At 36.4% G+C, this 19,387-nt stretch overlaps 1 protein-coding gene across 1 annotated transcript; it reads left to right on the top strand.

Annotated features, from left to right (window-relative positions):
• Window positions 1–1,460: 1,460 nt before the first annotated feature.
• On the top strand, window positions 1,461–19,381 carry LRP12 (low density lipoprotein receptor-related protein 12; the record flags this gene model as incomplete). The annotated part of the gene is made up of 6 exons (XM_008947184.1): window positions 1,461–1,517; window positions 8,945–9,080; window positions 10,607–10,809; window positions 14,036–15,137; window positions 15,641–15,773; window positions 19,055–19,381. Coding segments are annotated over 6 exons (1,958 nt in total), but the record flags the coding sequence as incomplete, so codon positions are not given.
• Between the last annotated feature and the right edge of the window lie 6 nt (window positions 19,382–19,387).

The raw sequence follows: 19,387 nt of genomic DNA, 5'->3' as shown, positions 1-19,387 counted from the left end.
TATTTCTGTGTTTTCAATGTTGAGTGGAAATGTCAGAGTATCGAATTTTTTTTTTTTAATAGAGATATAAAGCAACTTGGTATTTAAATATAGGTTGTGAAATTAGTACATGAAAAATGGGAGGGGAAACATGCCATTCTTAAGAGTCCAAGAGTTTGTTTGGTTTTATTTTTTTTAAAAAAAAAGAGGAAAAAAAAAAAAAAAAGGAAAAATTACACCTGCTATTTTCCTACAAATTCTGATCATCACGTTTCTGTGTTGTGTCTTTAGTAAAATTAAAAAATCATGGGTTTTTTTGCATTTGGTGTCAATTCTAGGAGCAATTTGTGAAACGTTCTGTTGGTAACCACTTCAGTGGAGGAGCATTGAGATAGTTGCTTAGGTGCATATGCTCTAGGTTAAGTCTTTAAGCTTTGTCTAAAAGGAATTTGAGTTTTCTTCATGTATTTAAGGTTCTGTTTACTTGAACATATCACACTTATATTGCAGTGCTGGTAGAACAACTGATTTTCAAACAGATGAAAATCTGTGTGACGTGGCAAATCTTCAATATTACAGAACTTTGAATGATGAAGAGTTGTGGTTTTACAGTTTGCTTAGTGATGTATTTTACATTTTAGATTTACTACCTGTGTTCAAAGGAGCATATTTATGGAGGTAGCTCTCTTGTCCTGAAATGCCTGGAAGATTTTATTAAAAATTTCTTGTAAAAGTTAAAAGAAAAGATACAGAATAAAGGAGAGGAGAATGAAAGCTGTTCAGTGGTGGAGAAATGTGCACAAATACAACTTGCTGTGTCACATCATGTGACAGGGCTGCTCCCTCCTGTCAGCAAAGTTACTCACCCTAGCAGATGACTTTTAGATGAGAGGACTAGTATGAGATTGGAGGAATAATTTTTTGTCTTTAATTCTTGATGACCACATGGGTCTTGTTCATCTTTGCATGTAGGTTTAATAAACATTTATGGGGAGTTACTCTTGAAGGTAGCTGGTTCATGGACATATCTGAAACATCTTAGGCTGCAATTCATTATGAAAGAGATGGATGTCTTCCCCTGGGTGCCTTTATTTGCACAGCATTTGCTTACAAATCTTGATTCAGGAGGAGATGAGGAAGATGTATTGAAATAAGCCTTTCTTGAAAAGAAAATAACATTTGATGCAAAATCATGGGAAGTCTACCATCTAAAACTGGTTTCTCATACTTTTTGCTACTGTCAGTCTCTCGTTCCTCAACTTAGTTCCTTAATTAGTACACTAATGACTCTTGGTTTTATTTTCATTGTATAGTAACTTTTTCTCTAATTTTTCTCTAACTTTAATCATAAAATGAATGTAGGACCTTTAATGTTTAACATTAATTAACAGTTTTGTTCTTTCTGTTCTGTGAAAGGGTATCTGAAGAATTTTTACAAATTTTATCTCAGGAATTAGCTTATTCATTATGTTTAATTTTAGGAAATGGTGCTCTTGCAGAACGTTCTGAAAATGTGCATATTTCAGGAGTGTCAACGGGTAAGTCATTTTTTGTAATGTTTAAATTTCATGCATGACTTAAATAGTAAATATTGAAAGCCACCTGGTATCTTATGAAGAGATATTTGGCTATAAAAATTATTACTGCCTTTTGCAGCATGTAATAAGGAATGAAGCAACTGGAACATGGAAAAATTCTCATAAGATAAAATTGATACCTGCATGCTCATGAACAGATTATGCCTTTCTAAGTGGACTGCTTAATTATTTTTCCATACAAACATTGAACTAAGAGAAAAGTTGGCTTAAGTTGAATTGATATTTTCTTTCCACAGTAAAGTTTTTGGGAAATGAAATTTATTGAAATGTAATTTTGGACACTGGTACTATCAAATAATATAAATCCAGGAGTTATGCATTTCACCTGCTTAGATTGAAGCAGTAACTGAAACTATGGTACACTTGGCTGCACAGTTCCTTAATAAAAGAAAAAAAAGAATTTTAGAACTCAGGAAACTGAGAAACTGATGAGATGCTGGGAGAATATGGGTGGCACGCGTCGCTCAAAGGCTGCTACTTACTTTTCCAGCAAGTTGGTCTTGGGCCTTTTCAGCAGCCATGTTTGGGACTATTCTGTGTTAGGGAGGTGACTGTATGTCCATTAAGGCCTTAGGTGATACCAGTGTATAGTCTTTGTTCTTCAGATGTTGGGCAGTGTCAGCTGAGCTGCTGGTTACCTTTTGTGATACTCAGAATACGTGCTGATGGGGAGATAAACACTCTTTTTCAGTGTGCAGAATAGAAGCCTGATTGTTTCAATAGGGAAGCCACCACTAACCTCTGGAAATCCTACTGATTTTCACACCCTTCTCCTAAAATACGCAAAATCATCCTTTTTGACAGCAGCATGGACATCTCCATGTAGTTATTGTCATAGTATTGCTAGAAACATTAGATTGTTCTATGTGCACATGGTTAAGTTTTTGGATAACTACATGGTCAGTGGATGGTCTCTGTTACATCATACTACCTTCTTTTTCCCTTTCATTGTTTGCCACTTAAAGACTGTAAAAAATCTAATGATAGAAGATCTGTGCTATCCATTCTTGCGTGACACCATGAAGAATATTGTTGCTTTTCAACAGTAATACACCAAGTTACCATATTGTCATGGTTTAAGACCTGTTGGCAACTAAGGACTACACTGCCCCTTGCTTGATATCCGGCCTCCCCCCCACCCCGAGTGGGACTGGGGAGAGAATCAGGAGACTGAGAGTGACCAAACTTGTGGGTTGACAGTTTAATAGGTCAGCCTATAGACAGCCATCTTCAGGAAAGCAAGGCTCCATCACTGGTAACGGTTACTTATGAAGACAAACACCATCATGATAAATGTCCCCCTTTCTTCTTTTTCCCCCAGCTTAACATGCTGCTGTGTCCCCTTCCCAGCCAACTTGCTGGCAAGGTGGTGTGAGGAGCGGAAAAGGCCCTGATTCTGTAGGCAGTGCTCCAAACATACCCGTGTTATCAACACTGTTTCCAGCACAAATCCAAAACATAGCTCCATACTAGCTACTATGAAGAAAATTAACTGTATCCCAGCCACAACCAGCACCTTCTTCATCCCTTATTTCATACCATTTATGTCATGCTCAGGTTCCATGCTATCCATTACACATACATAGTATATTTTTGGCACACTATAAATAATAAATAACAGCACAAGTAACTTGCTTCTGTTGGAACACTTATTGCTGGAGTTAATTTGTACAAGATACACAGCCTAAAAATCTAGCTATGCAACTGTCAGCATATGTTTTAGCAACCCTTCACCCCTTTGTTTACTGCATGTCCTGTCACAAGTTGCAATGCAGACAGAAAAGCATCTGCTGGGCAAGGGGTGAATGGAATTTTTGACTCTGCTTTCAGTACTTTGGCCAGCATGCTTGAACAGGCAGTGCCAGGAAGAGGAGAACACAATGTACCTTCTATTCAAGATAACAGCAGCTGGTAGACAGACCTTTACTGAGAAGAGAGATGCAGTGAGGACTTCCATTTAAAAATAAAAAGAAAAATAAAAGTAGTTCTGGTGGTCCTGTGTTCTAAAATAGCTTTCTAGCTGGGGAAAAATAAATGTCATACTCCTAAAGTTTCTATCTTAATATAAAGTGAAAACTCTTCACTGGAGAATTTTGAGGTAATGGGGATGGATGTGGTCTGATAAGGAGAACCTGAGGAAAGCATGTAGACAGGTCCAGTGATATTTTCCATACAGTTCTTTGTATGTAGACCTTACATACTACATCCAAGTAGCCCAAGTATAAAAAAATGGAGATGGATTTAAGTGATTCTTTTTGTTCCTTTGGAGACCCATATTGTTTCAAAACATGTTTTGGAACTTGCAGATTACATATTTCATCAGGCATACCTGGGCAGCTTTATATTTATCAGAATAATTTCAAGCAGAGCTTCTGTAAAATAGAACCAAAGACATCTGGCCTTTAATCTTGCTAAATCCAAGTTTAACTTGGTGTTGAAACCAAGCAAGCAATTTTCTTGGACAGTTGCTACTGAGAAGGGATTTAAAATGAAATGATTGTCTTGATGGTAGATTTCTTGTCATGCTGCCACTGTAAGGCTACATGACCTACCTTACTAAATTATATTTTAATAGCACAGACCTCTGTGGTCTTTGGTATTTTATGCTTCTGCTGTATATTATATCTGCCAAGTTACAGGTACACCTCTAATATATGAGCACGCTTTTTCTACCAACAGCAATAATGGAATGTTGTCTCTTGTGGATAAGCTATCACTGAAGAACAAATGTTTATGACTTTGAAATCTGAAAAACTGAGAAATATTGTCAGGTCTGTCTGTGGGATATGTTGCACCATAATTGTTACAACTGCAAAACTAATTCCACACCCCCACCACTCACCCCTCTGCCCCCACCCCCTGCCCCATTTTAAAGAACTTCTACACTGGTGAGAACACTTGTTCATGAGAATTTAAGGGGAAAAAAAAAAAAAAAATCCTTCTTATTCAGTGTGTCTCTGTATTGCAGAGCAAAGGGCATTTTAAATTAAAGCTTTTCAGCTTGACCTGGAGGCAGAGATTCCTATGCCTTCTTCCCCTGTAGTTCTCCAAATAAGTCTTTCAGTGGCTCCTGAGAGTTACAAATACAATAATTATCCTCCCTATTCATGGTTTAGACTTTATCACAACATTATACTCTTTTTAGTCTAAGCTGTTTTAAACACCTTCAGATCATTTATCCTGCTGCATTCATGTCCTTACCATGTCCAATATAATGCATACCTTATCATCTTGTGGTTCACATTGAAAGCTAATTCTTTTATCTTTTCAACTAATCTCCTGGCATTACTGTGAAGATAAACCCCTAATCTCCCTCTCCCTTCTTTTCTTAAGTGACTTTTTTCCTTGACATGTTGTTCACTGTTACTACAGGTACTTTACTTATCTAGATCCTTGCTACAGAATTTTTGCATAGGATTCTTAATTATTTTCTTGTTATAACTCGCAAGTTGAATTTGGTACTGCAATGTTTTCATTGCCTCCCTTGTTTACCAGTCAACATCCCGTAGGGAGTTTATGGTCTGTAATATGGGGTGGTGAACAGATTTCAGGAAGTAAGGAATAAGGAAAATTGTTGTATGTGTTTAAAATGTCTAGAAGAAAACCCATATACATAAGAAAACCATGTGCACTGCTTATCCTCTAAGCAGGGGTTTTGACTTTTATTTTGCACTTTAGTCAGTGAAACATCTTCAGTCCTAATTACAATATTGCAATCTACTGAACAGTTGCAGCAAAGTAACAGAGTTGCAAATATGTTGTTAATAAAATAAAGGCTTGCAGAGGAAAGGATTTAAAACGGGTAGGAGGTGGATGAGCAGAATTGTACCAAAGAGTATAGGGGAACTCAGAGGAATGTAGGCAGAGACAGCACCCATGTAGAAATGGTTGTGCAGGAGGGGGTTGTTCCCACCTAAAAAATCTTACAGTCACCAGGATGAGATTTGAAAACATTTTGGGCATGTATCACTTTGTATCTTTGCTTCTCTGTGACGCAACCTTCTCAGTTTGTCCTTTGCTTCTGTCTCCATTGCAATCTCATCTCTTTGTTTTTTTTCCCTAACTCCTCTAATTTGCATTTTGCTGTTTCCTTAGGTATTGTAATAATTCTAATAAATCATTCCAAACCTAGTCAGTTTTCCTGTATTTTTAAGTTCTATAGGCATAACTAACCTGTATGACAAATGCCTCTGGGGCCACTTGCAAGTGAAATGAGAAGTGAAAGTTCCCCACGACTTAGTGTGAAGATGTTTTCATCTGTCTACATTTCTGTTTTACCCACTGTCAGCTGAATTGTTTTTTTGATTCCCATACCCTTCTTGACATTGCTTATGTTCTCCATGTTTGCAAACACAAAAATTGATTTTAAAAGTCTTGCTATTACCTTTAGAAAGCAGACTCCCTTTTAATCTGTTCTGTTTCAAAAGGTTATCCTTGATTTTAAAAATATTTCTGGAAAATTACTCCCTCTAAAAATGACAGCACTTCTGAAATGCAGCTTCTACACTGTTGATCTTGACCTTGACTTGATCAGAAAATTGGAGATTTCTGTTGTCTCCTGAGTTAAGAGCTTTCAGTCAGTATATGAATATGTACCAAGTATACAAGTACACTCAGTTTGGCTAGCTAACATGAAGTTAAGGAAGCTGTAAATCCTTTTTCAAGTCCATTCCCTTTTATTTTTTGAACCTTGGCTTTGTCATATACATGCTTTCTTCAGTTTGATTTTTCTCTCTTCTCCAGCAGCAGTACAGTACTGATCACTCTGCTCTTTACCTTGGTGCCTGTGATCATTCTTGTTTCCTCATGCCCTCCTTAGCCCACTTCTCTCTTCCTATCTTGGATGGTGCTGGAAATGATTGTACTTTGCCATCAGTTCTTTAGTATTAGCTTTAGTGTAAGTGAAAAAAGCCATCTGAAGTAAAAGAATATAGAAAATATAGGGATATGGTGGGTATTGCAAACGAAGTCTAAAAAGAATTGTGTAACAAGTTAAAGTTCCTGCTTGTACTGCTGCATGGTTTGGGTTGAGTAAATTATGGATGTCAGGGTGCTCTGTGCCAGCATAGGAAGTTGCAGAGCTAATTACACTGTAATTTACAGTTGCTAGCAGTGTTTGGAGGTTCCAATTCAACACACACATGCTGTACATTACATATAGTATGTTTAAGTTTTTGAAGTGAACTTTGTAAAATTGAATAAACTTATGTTGAATGGATTGTTTTTATCTTCTGGTGTAAGGTTTTTCTTTGACAGGTGAATTTTAAAGCTTCCTCAGAAGTTCTCAGTGTCAAAGTCACTGTAAATATCTAAAACCAGATGAATGTTCTAATACTATAAATTTTACCTGAAGGCAACTCATTTTAAGCTGACCACTGTTTCAGGAGTAACCACACATCTGTAAGCCTGGCACATTTGTTTGACACATGCTTCTACTTTTGTGCATCTGTTTTGTTCATCTATATTAAAAACACTATTTTACTTCAACATCTAATTGCAAATAATCAGTTTGTCTTTCCAGTCCTTCCATTTCACATCAAACAGATGTAAAGTATATCCCCATAATTCGCACAGCAGTAGTTTTCCAAAATATCATGGTGTTAGAGCACCACCTACAGGGTTTGCTCAAAATTCAAACAAGAAACTTTCCAGGAAATAGTTGATTAAATATTCAAATAAAGTAATATCTTTCAGTATTTTGAGACTTTTTCCTCTGTACATATTAGGACAAATTCTATGTTCTGTAGTCAAAGTCTGTTAATACCTAACTGTGCAGCACGAATGAATAAGAAAAATGTGAAAAACTATTTACAGCAATGTTTTCTTACAGCTGTACATGAAAACAGTAAATTTACTAAGTTTTATCTTTGTTTCTAGATTTCTATATTTAAGGTAATGCAGAACATGCAGGCATATTCCAGCGTTTTGGTCTTTTAATACTTTTAAACCTTTTTTTATAAATGTATTTGTTACACCATAGAGAAATACTTCAATAATAATTTAAGAATATAAATTTTTACTGTATTAGAGCTAGTCAGTAGTTTCTAGACCATGTAGTCTTGAAAAATTATCTTAAAAGCTTGATTCTGGATAAAAATAGAAAAAAATTAATAACTTGTTTACAAATTACATTATTAAAATTCTTGCAGTATTACAAATACAATTCACTTTTCATCGTGCTTGTTCACTACATCAGTTCTGATGTTATTTTAATCAAACACTTATTCAAATTTTAAAAAATTCTAAAAACTTTTAATCATCAAACAATTATGAAAATGCTTCCTCATTTTAAATAGTTGTTCTGTTACTGTCTGTAACTGTAACTGTTTCTACTACCAGTAAACTTCAAGAGCCCACAAGTTTTGGACTAGCAGTGAGGAAATCGTAAAATTATAGCACAGAGAGCAATTATTCCTGTGTTTTTTGGCCTCTGAAGGCTCCTCATAAATTCAGACTCTAACAAGAGTATTCTGACCTTCCTATGCATGTGAAGGTTGTGAATATGCTATATGACAGGTGTTGGATATAAGGTTACCAAGGGGAAAAAAAGACCTGACAGTGAAACAAAACCACAAAAGTAATAAGTACATTACTGGAAATATAATCAGCACAGTAGAGAACACTCCAGTGAAAGGAACAAGCAATTTAGTTAAGGCCAGTACAGAAGATACACCTACAATAAAGAATACAAATGGCTGAGTTACTTTGCATAGAATTAGTCCTATAAATACAAGCTTTCTAGTCCATTATCAGAAATGTATTTATGCACATCCCTCTAAAGAATAATCTCTTGTAAACTGAACTTTTAATATCTATGGATGAAGTGCTGCCATACTTGCTTTTTGCCTGTGAATTATGTGGATGAAGATCATTTCCATGCCAAGGGTTAGAAGGGGGTATTTTAATCATGGCCATGCACTGGATCTTCTTAACACTGGAAATTTCAACAATGTGATGATTTTTCTTTAATTTATTTTTCACTTTCTAATGCATTTGTCAATTCAAGGTGTAAATGCATAGTGAAGTTGAACTCTCTTTGTGAAGACTAAAATTAAAATTAGGAAATACAACATCTTCCACATTACTAGTAAAGTTGTCAAAGTCTGTATAGAGTAACTTTTTAAATCTGGGGTAATAGTTGATATTAGTATAAACTTCTACCCTGGCAACATTTAAAAACATCTTTTGGCTGACATGTTGTGACCTGTATCCTTTATGAGCTCCTTTAGACATTGTTTTTTATTGCTACCTCATCTAACTTAGTGTGATATTTTCCCTGATAAGTGTTGATTGATTTTTGTCCTACTGGCTTTTAAAAATATGGCATGAATCAAGTTGCTTTCAATATATATTTAATTTTGTTTTAGCTTGTGGGGATATTCCAGAACAAATTCGATCACCAAGTGGGACAATCACAAGTCCAGGGTGGCCCTCTGAGTATCCTGCTCGAGTCAACTGTAGTTGGTACATCCATGCAAAGCCAGGGGAGATCATTACTATAAGGTAACAGTGCTCCTGTGTTAACCAGATGAATTGAAGAAATGCTGTCTGGACATTTTTAACTGTCAGTTGTGTATGTACCAATTTTCTCTTCCTTCCTATAAATGTAGGAATTCTGTCTTGCTTGTCTTCTACCTTTCCTTTTATCTCAGTTGCTCCTACACAGTCACGTAGCGTTTGTTTGTAACTGAAGAGCTAGCAACTAGAAGAGCTTCTTTGTGCTCATTTATATGATTTCTTTATAACGTCTCTGAAATATAATAATTTTGCATTAAAAAGCCATGTAAGGGAAATTTTGTAACGTGGAATTGCTATAAAGTCACATGGCATCCTTAAAAGTGACAAAGTATCAATGGTCAATGAATAGATATGATTGTCAGTTTTGGAAATGCTGACTCTTGGTGCAGGGAGTTCCTCACAGTTTCGTAATACCTTGTAACTTTTCTGAAGAAGTAATGTAAAAAATGTATTATAGGTTCAAGTTCTCATCAGTTCGTTCCCCATTACTGCCACAAGGGAAACCTTGGCTTGTTTTAGCACCAGGATACAAGTCAGTACTGCTTCACAGGCTGACCATGAAACTGCAGTAACTGCAGATTTACTTCAGTTTTCCGGTACAGACCTGCTGACCTAAGAAGCAGCTCTTCATTTTGAAGTATTTGCTTTGACATCAGTTATTCTTTTTAAAGTACTATTTTTGAATTTGAACAATCTTTCTACTAAATTTTAAACTGACATAAATGCAATGTAAAGTAAGTAGAGCTGTTCATCTACTAAGAATGCTTTCTAAATTTTTTTCATGTAGTTAACTTTTCATAAAATAATTTTTTTTCATTTCACATAGTTTTCTTTGACTCATCTACGTAACGTATTCTTCACATTTTATTTCTGGTTTACTGCTTTGTTGTCTGTAATGACCTGTTTTGCCCCGACTGTCTCCTCTTCACGATTCATTACCATGACAGCATGGCTTGCTATAGCTGTAGCCATACCATGACATTCCACCACATGCACTACTTGGTTACCTAGTGTGTGTCTGGGTACAAATCTTCCCTTTAATTGTAGTTTTGAGCAACTTAGCTGAGTTAATAATGTGAAGTCACCTCAATGTCTAAGTTTAGCATTAGCTAAAGTTCTCATCATGTTTAGATTAACTAAAACCACTTGTTAGTATATGAACATCATTAAATGAGAATGATAAAGACAGTTGTATAAACAGAATTTTTTTAAAAAAAAAATTTTGGATGAAGGCTTAACGTGTTTTTTATAGTAAAGCTGAGCGCAAGCAGTGGATGCAATATTTTTGTTAACAGAATGTATTCTTAGTGTCTTCATAACATAAAAGTATCATCACCACGAGGTTAACGCCTATTCTTACATGGGTAGAGAAGCTGTGCTTTTTATTTCAGAGCAGAAAAGAGATACAGCTATTTTCCATTTTTACGTGTATCAATTCATCAGCTTTGTGATGAATTATCAAGTTCAGCAGCAATTTTCACTTACTATTCCCCTCTTCCCCCTCCCCCCAGTTTTCAAGATTTTGACGTTGAGGGATCCCGACGATGCAGCTCAGATTGGTTAACAATTGGAAGCTACAAGAATATTGAAGGCTACAGAGCGTGTGGCTCCTCCATTCCTTCACCGTACATCTCTACGCAGGATCATGTTTGGATCAGATTTCACTCAGATGATAGCATCTCCAGAAAAGGCTTCAGATTAGCCTACTTTGCTGGTATGTTTCAAATGATACCTAGTTCCGTTTTATGGTTGCATTTTTTGTTTTCTGTTTCAGGAACTACTTCTTTGGAGCAGAGTACGGTATATGCAATTCCTGTAGTCGATGCAAGGCTTACTGAAAGTATACATTGTGTAAATTATTTTAATCCCATGCACAGTTTGACTATTCAAAGTGAGAATTGGTGTTCACTGTAGTAGGCAGAGTGAATGATGGAGGTTGGGAAGGGGAGAAGTTCAGTGTTAATACTAGGTAATTTGGGAAGTTTTTAACATTGCTTTTGAATTTTTTTCATCAGAATAAAATTAGTTGTTGAAGTAATTGGGTAGACTTGTGAACAGTATAAATGGGAGAAGAGAAGGAAGAAATGGTGGGATTCCTTTTACGTTTGATCTTGGTTTTTTGTAATGAATCTTAACACCTCATTAAACTATTTAGTCCAGTGTTGTTAAGGCTGCTCTTAAAGTTGACATGTGACCTTGTAAAAAGGAAAAAATAGTAATGCTTGAGTTACATGGATGCAAGTTAGGCCTTCTTGTGCTGGAATGATGGAAACAATAGAGATTACAGGCCTAAAAGAGACCATTAGGGAGCCCTGTGTTTAAAATCTGATGTGGATGATAGGCCATGTGAATTGAGTTACTTCTTGTTTAAAGTAAATAATATCTTCCAGGTAAATACTCACATTTAATTTTCAAGAAATAAAATGACAAAAAAACATTCCAGTTTGGAACAGTACTTTACTAGAAAGTAAATTTTGTGTCACTTTACTTGTCTTTCTTTCCTCTGTTTTCATCCCACACCCTTTAATTTATCAACCTCTTTAATTATGTGTATCAGAATAGGGTGGAGTTTAATAATAGTGACGCAGAGTGGAAAACAGAATTAACAGAATTGAAGAGGTTTATGTTCACTCTAAATACTTGGAAGGAACTTGTTAGTTCTTTGGCTAGAACTGCATCTGGGTTCTGGTAATTATCTCAAACTACCCTGAAGTCATTTGAGGTACAGGTTCCAATAACAGTCTTATTTTGTATATCTGTTATTATTTTACCACTGTAATTTATGGTTCATATGTAAACTTTCCAGTTGTAGTGACTTTGGAATCAGCGATTAAAAATAATAAAATGGGATCCATTAGGTGGCTCTTTTCAGGGGTATTTAAAACCCTGCAGAGGGAACAGGTTATGTTGAAGTTGCATCTTGTTTTGTTACTAAGATATTGCCATTAATATATGTAACTCCTTGCTGTATCTTTCCACTCAGTCTTTTTCCAGGCTCTGCAAGGTAGAAGCATTGAGCTAGGGTAAAATCAGTACTCTTAAGTATATTCTGTTATATTGCCCCTCCACCTATGGCCACGGTCATCTAAATTAGGCAGGACAAATTTCAAATTCAAGGCCAAAATCCATACTATTTGCCATACGAATACTACAAATGATGTGTGCGTATATATAAAAAATACATATGATATATATAACAGAAAAAGAAGATCCTATCCTTTATACTAGATGTGTTCTTGGTTTTGTTTTTGTGGGTTTTTTTAAATAACATTTTCTGAAACTTAATCACTAGCAGCACTTTTCTTTTTGTTCTCCTTTTCTTTTCTGTCTGAATTTGATGTATGCACTCTTTAGCAGTACTTAAGTTTATCACTCTTGTTGGTTTCATGTTTTTCCTGCATTCATTTTTTAAAAAGCCTTAGCGTTTGTGAAGTATGTCAAATGCTGATGTTGTTGCTTTTTTTTTTTCAATTGAGCATTTCTTTATCTTAAAAGGATATTAAAATAGCAAAAAGGAGAACAGGGACATGATATGACCTGACCTTTCACAGCAGATTAGTTGCAGCAAGGAAAATTCAGACTAGATGAGGACTTTTATCACTTTGTGTGCACTGGAACTTTGAAGATACTTGATTGGGGAAGGCCCTGAACACCCAATCACACTATAGTTAGCTTTCCTTTGAGCAGATTAGGTAACTTCAGAGATCCCTTCCAATGTGAATTGTTTTGTTGTGGAACAAGATAGAGGCTGATTTTCCTGGGAAAGTCTGTTTCAGTAAATTTATCATGCTGTCTCCTGTTTTTTAAACCTGAAGTATAGTGTTATGTAGGTTTAGTATATATTTGGCTAATTTATTTCCCGAATTAATGCTGTGTAGGGCCATCTGCATTTGTCATGGTTTAACCCCAGCTGGCAAGTAAGCACCACACAGTTTTTCACTCAGTCCTGTTTGGTAGCATGAGGGATGCCGGCCAAAATCAGGACAGTGCTGCAGATTTTTTTTTTTTTTTGAGGATTAAGCACAACAGTTTGTTTTGTAGCAAATTTTACAGCTTCTGCCATGGTTTTTAGAAATTGCAGTGATACCAAATGATACAGTGGTATTAGATTTGGATAAGCTGTCGCAGAGCTGAAATAGCTCACTTCTCAGCTATGTTTCCATGTTTAACATGGTTGGAACTTTAATAAATGAAGCCCTGAAGAAAATAGTGTTGATGTTAAAAGTGTACACAGTAGACCACATTTTCTTAAATGAAATGGTCTCCTTTTTGTCAGAACTAAAAAAACCCAGACCAAACAACCAAAAACACCAGCGAATAAAAACCACACACTTCTGTGTTTGCTGGACCACTACTTGGATCCTTAACTTTTGAAGTATCATTGTGTCTTCAGGCAAATATGTATTTACTGCACTCTTCCAGTAGTTGCTGTAGAAGAGGCGGGAGCAGTGGGAAGAGGTGTGGACAGAGGTTTCTCTTTGGTGGTAATAAGTAATCTTCAACTCTCGGCTTCTCTCTTGCCATATGTCCTTTGGTACAAAGTAGGAACCTATGAAAACAAGAGAGGTCTTACTGCTTTTACAAGAAAGAATTTGAGCTGGTAACCAGTACTGCAGGACCAAATGATTCTGTATTTCAAGTAATAGAAGAGAGAAACATTGGTTTTCTAACTTACTTCTACCACCTTAGAAGTCAGATTTTTAAATGGCTATAAATGAGCATTGTTTTCTTGTTTGGTTTAAAGTTACTTGACTGAAAGCAGCTAAGGATGCAAAAAACTGCTTGGTCTGGAAACTTACTGGAAGTTGTGATATTTACAGAGAGTTCAAATAGTTGCTTTGCCATTCTGAACTACCTGGTACAGCAAATACGTGACACCATGAAGTGCTAAATGGTTAAAAGAGGTAATATATTTGAAATTTCTTTTTTTCTTCTTTCAGGGAAATCTGATGAACCAAATTGTGATTGTGACCAGTTTCACTGCGCTAATGGGAAGTGCATTCCAGAAAGTTGGAAATGTAATAATATGAATGAATGTGGAGACAATTCAGATGAAGAAATCTGTGCCAAGGCTACTGCTCCGACAGCTGCTTCCTTTCAGCCTTGTGGTTACGATCACTTCCGGTGTCTTTCTCGCCTCACCAAGCTTTACACTTGCCTTCCAGAGTCTTTAAAATGTGATGGTAACATTGATTGTCTTGACCTAGTAGACGAAATAGACTGTGATGTGCCAACCTGTGGGCAGAGGTTAAATTACTTTTATGGTACTTTCAGTTCTCCCAACTATCCTGACTTCTATCCACCTGGAAGCAACTGCACCTGGCTGATAGATACTGGTGACCATCGCAAAGTAATTTTGCGATTCACTGATTTTAAACTTGATGGTACAGGTTTTGGAGACTATGTCAAGATATATGATGGACTAGAGGAGAATCCACGGAGGCTGTTGCGTGTGCTAACAGCATTTGACTCTCATGCTCCCCTCACAGTTGTTTCATCCTCAGGACAGATAAGGGTGCATTTTTGTGCTGACAAAGTGAATGCTGCAAGAGGATTCAATGCTACCTATCAAGTAGATGGCTTCTGTTTGCCCTGGGAAATCCCATGTGGTGGAAATTGGGGTTGCTACACAGAGCAGCAACGCTGTGATGGCTACTGGCACTGTCCAAATGGCAGAGATGAAACCAACTGCACCATGTGCCAAAGAGATGAGTTTCCTTGCTCTCGGAATGGTGTCTGCTATCCTCGTTCAGATCGCTGCAACTACCAGAATCATTGCCCTAATGGTTCTGATGAAAAGAATTGTTTCTTCTGTCAGCCAGGAAATTTTCATTGTAAAAATAACCGCTGTGTGTTTGAGAGCTGGGTTTGTGATTCTCAGGATGACTGTGGTGATGGCAGCGATGAAGAGAATTGCCCAGTCATAGTGCCCACTAGAGTAATAACTGCAGCTGTCATTGGGAGTCTTATCTGCGGACTGCTGCTTGTCATTGCACTGGGATGTACTTGTAAATTGTACTCACTCAGGATGTTTGAGAGAAGGTAAGTAGAGAAGAACTTAGTGTTATACCTGAAACTACTTCTTCCTCTCCTTGTTAAGCTTTCAGATGTTGTTACCAATTAAATATCTCAGTTCTATATTTAACAGCATGTTTATTCTGTTGTAGACTATTTCATACCAGGATTACACATTCTTACATTTTTATAAAATAAGAATTTCATATAGTGCATTTTATACTTGGCCCATTCTGTGGTGTGGTGGCTTTCTTTTGTTTGGTTGGTTGGTTGATTTGTTTTGTTTTGTTTGCTTCTTTGGGTTTTTTTAAGGAATTGTTGGGTTGATTTTATTGTCCTTGTCTCAGCTGGACAGACTCATAGGAGTGACTGCAAGGACTTTGTGTATATTCTTTGTCGATTACATTTCAATTAAATTAATAAAACTTCACCTCCTGAAATCTGTTCTTTCAGATTATAATAGTCTGATGTAGTTTTAATTATACATAAGACTATGATGTTTATCTGTATATTTCTTTTCTCTTTGAAAGATCATTTGAAACTCATTTGTCAAGGGTTGAGGCTGAGCTGTTAAGAAGAGAAGCTCCTCCATCCTATGGACAGTTAATTGCCCAGGGTTTAATTCCACCAGTTGAAGATTTTCCTGTTTGTTCACCAAACCAGGTAAGATTCCAAAAATAGCAGGCACCCCACTTAAATTTTTAAGAAGGCTGAAGTAAAGGTATTTCAACTTAGATCTGCATTTTCTCCCTCTGTAGCATTTCTTTTTCTTCGTGTCAGACCAATGCTATTATACTAAGGATTAACCAGCGGGCCAAAATCATGATACGATAGCACCACAGTTTTCTTTGCAGGCTTTATTTCTTGTTAATGAATGCCAGTGATGCACACTAGAGAATCGATCTAGCATGAAAAGTAACAGATGAGTCAATCTAGGTGTATGTTCTGTATCGATGTTGTTGTGTAAGTTAAGACTGCAAGCTAGTGCTTTGAAATTTGGCAAAGAACAGTTGAGACTTCTACTGCAAAATGGTACTTCTTATCCACTGGGCATGTGTGCTTAGGTGTGGTCATGCCCGCTATGCAGGGAGAAGAGGATTGCAAAGGCAAGGCTGTAATATATAAAATCAACAGGAAGTGAGTAACAAAGTAAAAGCTGGGAGTTAATAGTGTCTAGTCATCTTGGTTTTCAGATGGGTCATTAGCACAATTCTTGTTTTGATAGAAATTTGTTCATTAACTAGCTTTTTCATTTAAAAAAAAAAAAGTAGCTTTCAGGCATAATGCTCTTTTGTGAAACAGAAGAAAAGTCTCAGTCTAGGAATCGTGCTGTGGTGCTGTGTTAGAGTTGGCATTATCTTGTATTATGTGTTGCAGTTAATACAGCAAAGTTTACTGTTAGCTAATATTACTAAGTGTGTAAGAAAAATAGTTACAAGACCATAAGAAGGGGAATTGTGTGTTTTAATTTTGAGGCGAACTGATTTCATTACACTTATTCTGCCATAAATTTTACTTACTTGGTCACAAGCAGCAGCTGTGATCTGTCACAAAGGATTTTGCAAAGCAAAAGAGGAAAATAAGTTGCAATTTTCAGGAGACTTTGAAAATATTGTGAAGATTTTTCAATAGTTGAATTATCACGAAAGCTCATTAATGAACTTATTAATGAATTTATTATAATGAAATTATTAATTAACTTATTATTGAATTCCTATAATGACCACTGTAGAATCCCTAATTCTTATTGGATGACTTATCATGCTTATAATAAAGATCAGTATGTTTGTTTAAGAACAATTCTGTACTTTTAAAAATTTGGCTTGCCTGTCCTCTTTTTGAAATTAAGCTTCACCATTTTGTGCTGCAGCTGTGCTTGCAAGCCTTTTGTAGTCAGGTTAGCTCAAGAAAGTCTGTTAAGACATGCAGTTGTTGTGCCCAGATGTATAAGTCCTCTTGTATAGGTAACTTGGAACAAAACCATGTTTCCTGCACATCTCTACCCTGTATAGGACCCTTCAGGTTTGGCATGCATGAAGACATTTAGGAAACATTACTGTTTTCAGACAAGTTTAGCTTCCTCAAACACATTTTTCGTCATGTAACCCTACAAAAGTGGCGTAAAGATCTTGGGTTTTACCAAAATTAAGTATCCTGATAAGCAGGACAATTCTGGAAAACCCAGACATGTAGTGACTGCATTTGGAGATTGGTACTTGAACTTATAAAAAGCTGTACAGTTACTGAAATTTTCTTTTTTTCTTCCATTTGATTTAAATTGAATTAGCCACTCTTGCTTTGGATATAGTTTAAATTATTTTTCAGAACTATGGTACAGTGGAATTGGAAAGATTTACTAAAAGTGGCAATCTTTCATATTGACATATAACAAAACATAGTTGCTTCAGAATCTTTCTGTGTAGTCATGATTTCACACTCGGTAAAAATACTGATGCATGTACAACACTTCTGAACAATGAAAGAGTGCTAGTAAATTCCCATTTTGAAGACCAGTATTTCTGATAACACTTGTGGCCTTGAAAACTTAAGTTTACTATACTCAGAAATTAACCAGCCTAAAAGTAAGGAATAGTAGGGAGCAGGCCATCACCTTCAAAAATAATGAAAAAGTCATTCTAGAGCACTGCTGATTCCATGGTAAAATATTTTACTCTTGAGTAAAATGAAGTTGCATTTTTTAAAAAAAAATGGTTTTCAGAGGAGAGAACATCAGTAAGAGTAAAAGCTTAAGAGGCAATGTAAATTGTATTCTATAAATTATAAAGCTCAAATTAAATTTTTAATATGCTTAAGTGCTGGGGGAAGAGAGACAGTATTAAGTCAGAATGTGTTTAATTTTCTTTCTTTTGAGAATTACAAATCTATGTAGGTTTGAAGATACCTAGTCAAGATTCGATAAAAGTTAGTAGGCTCAAGCTAGAGGCATCTAGTTTGTCCTGGTTTGTATGGCACACTTTCCACCTAGAACGGATAAATGCCTTCAGAGCTGCATTTTCAAGGGTGGGTAGCAATCTCTCCAGTAGCTTTTGAAGGTAAAGCTACTGGACATATTTGCATGCTTGAATTCAAATAACATTCCATGAACTATTGGAAGGGAGGAGGTAGGTTGTGCTCAGTGTTGTGTGGATCCTGTGCTGTGTGTGCCCTGTGGTGTCTGCAGGATTGTGGAAGGGAGCTGAAGTAAGTTCACGGCATGAGAACACTGAAGTTCAGTGTTGGTAAAGAAAGTAAAATATATGCATACATGTTAAGTGTTTAACTGGGGGGAACAAAAAGGCTTTTCTGAATAATATCATGTGTTTTTGCCAAAATCTTCATTAAAAGATGCAAATAAGGACTTTTTCCCCTGTAATTAAACAAATCAGTGAATATTTTCAAAATTGTGGTCAAGTTGTAGATCTTCTGCCATACTGTTTGAGAATTTAACTACTTAGCTGAGACACTGTTTTCTCTAAGCTTGATTAAGTCAAAGGTGTTGATATGTTTGTGTTATCTTACAGTTTAAAAGTTATACAAGGTTTTAAGCAGAAAAAATCAGGTATGCATTGCTCTATAATGCATTGGGTTTCACTTTGCCTTTATTTTGAGGCTCTTGATTTGAGCAGAAATGTAGCTTACCTACTTCACTGCTCTTATTCCACTTTTTCTTCCATATATATTTCTGTTTAATTTCCATTTAATTTCCCTGTTTATGTTTTCCCTCAGGAGAATATTGGCTTTTTTCATGCCTGCTTTGTTTTTAAAATAACCTGTTGCTACATAAACTAGTTCCTTACTAGTAAAGATTTAACATTTTTTAAATATTAAAGACTCTACATGCGATTTTGTGGTTATATAGCGTTTTGCACAACAGTCGTCATTGTTCCGTTAAAACAGTGCCAACGTACTGTCAACACTTGATTGTTGCTCATTTTCTCATTTAGGCTTCAGTTCTGGAAAACCTGAGACTGGCAGTGCGATCTCAGCTTGGATTTACCTCCATCAGACTTCCTATTGCTGGCAGGTCAAGTAACATTTGGAATCGAATTTTTAATTTTGCAAGGTCACGTCATTCCGGATCCTTGGCGTTGGTCTCAGCGGATGGCGACGATGTTGCCAGCCAAAGCACTAGCAGAGAGGCTGAAAGAAACAATGCTCACAGAAGTCTGTTTTCAGTGGAGTCTGATGACACAGACACGGAGGGCGACAGGCGAGACCCAGCAGGAGCCGTGGGTGGCGTGGCCGCCTCCTTGCCGCAGAAGGTCGCGCCCGCGGCG

The sequence above is a fragment of the Merops nubicus genome, unplaced genomic scaffold, assembly GCF_000691845.1.
Source record: "Merops nubicus isolate BGI_N331 unplaced genomic scaffold, ASM69184v1 scaffold10639, whole genome shotgun sequence".
In the NCBI taxonomy this organism is placed as follows: domain Eukaryota; kingdom Metazoa; phylum Chordata; class Aves; order Coraciiformes; family Meropidae; genus Merops; species Merops nubicus.
The sequence above is the reverse complement of the archived record's forward strand: the minus strand, read 5'-3'. Positions and strand labels throughout refer to the sequence as shown.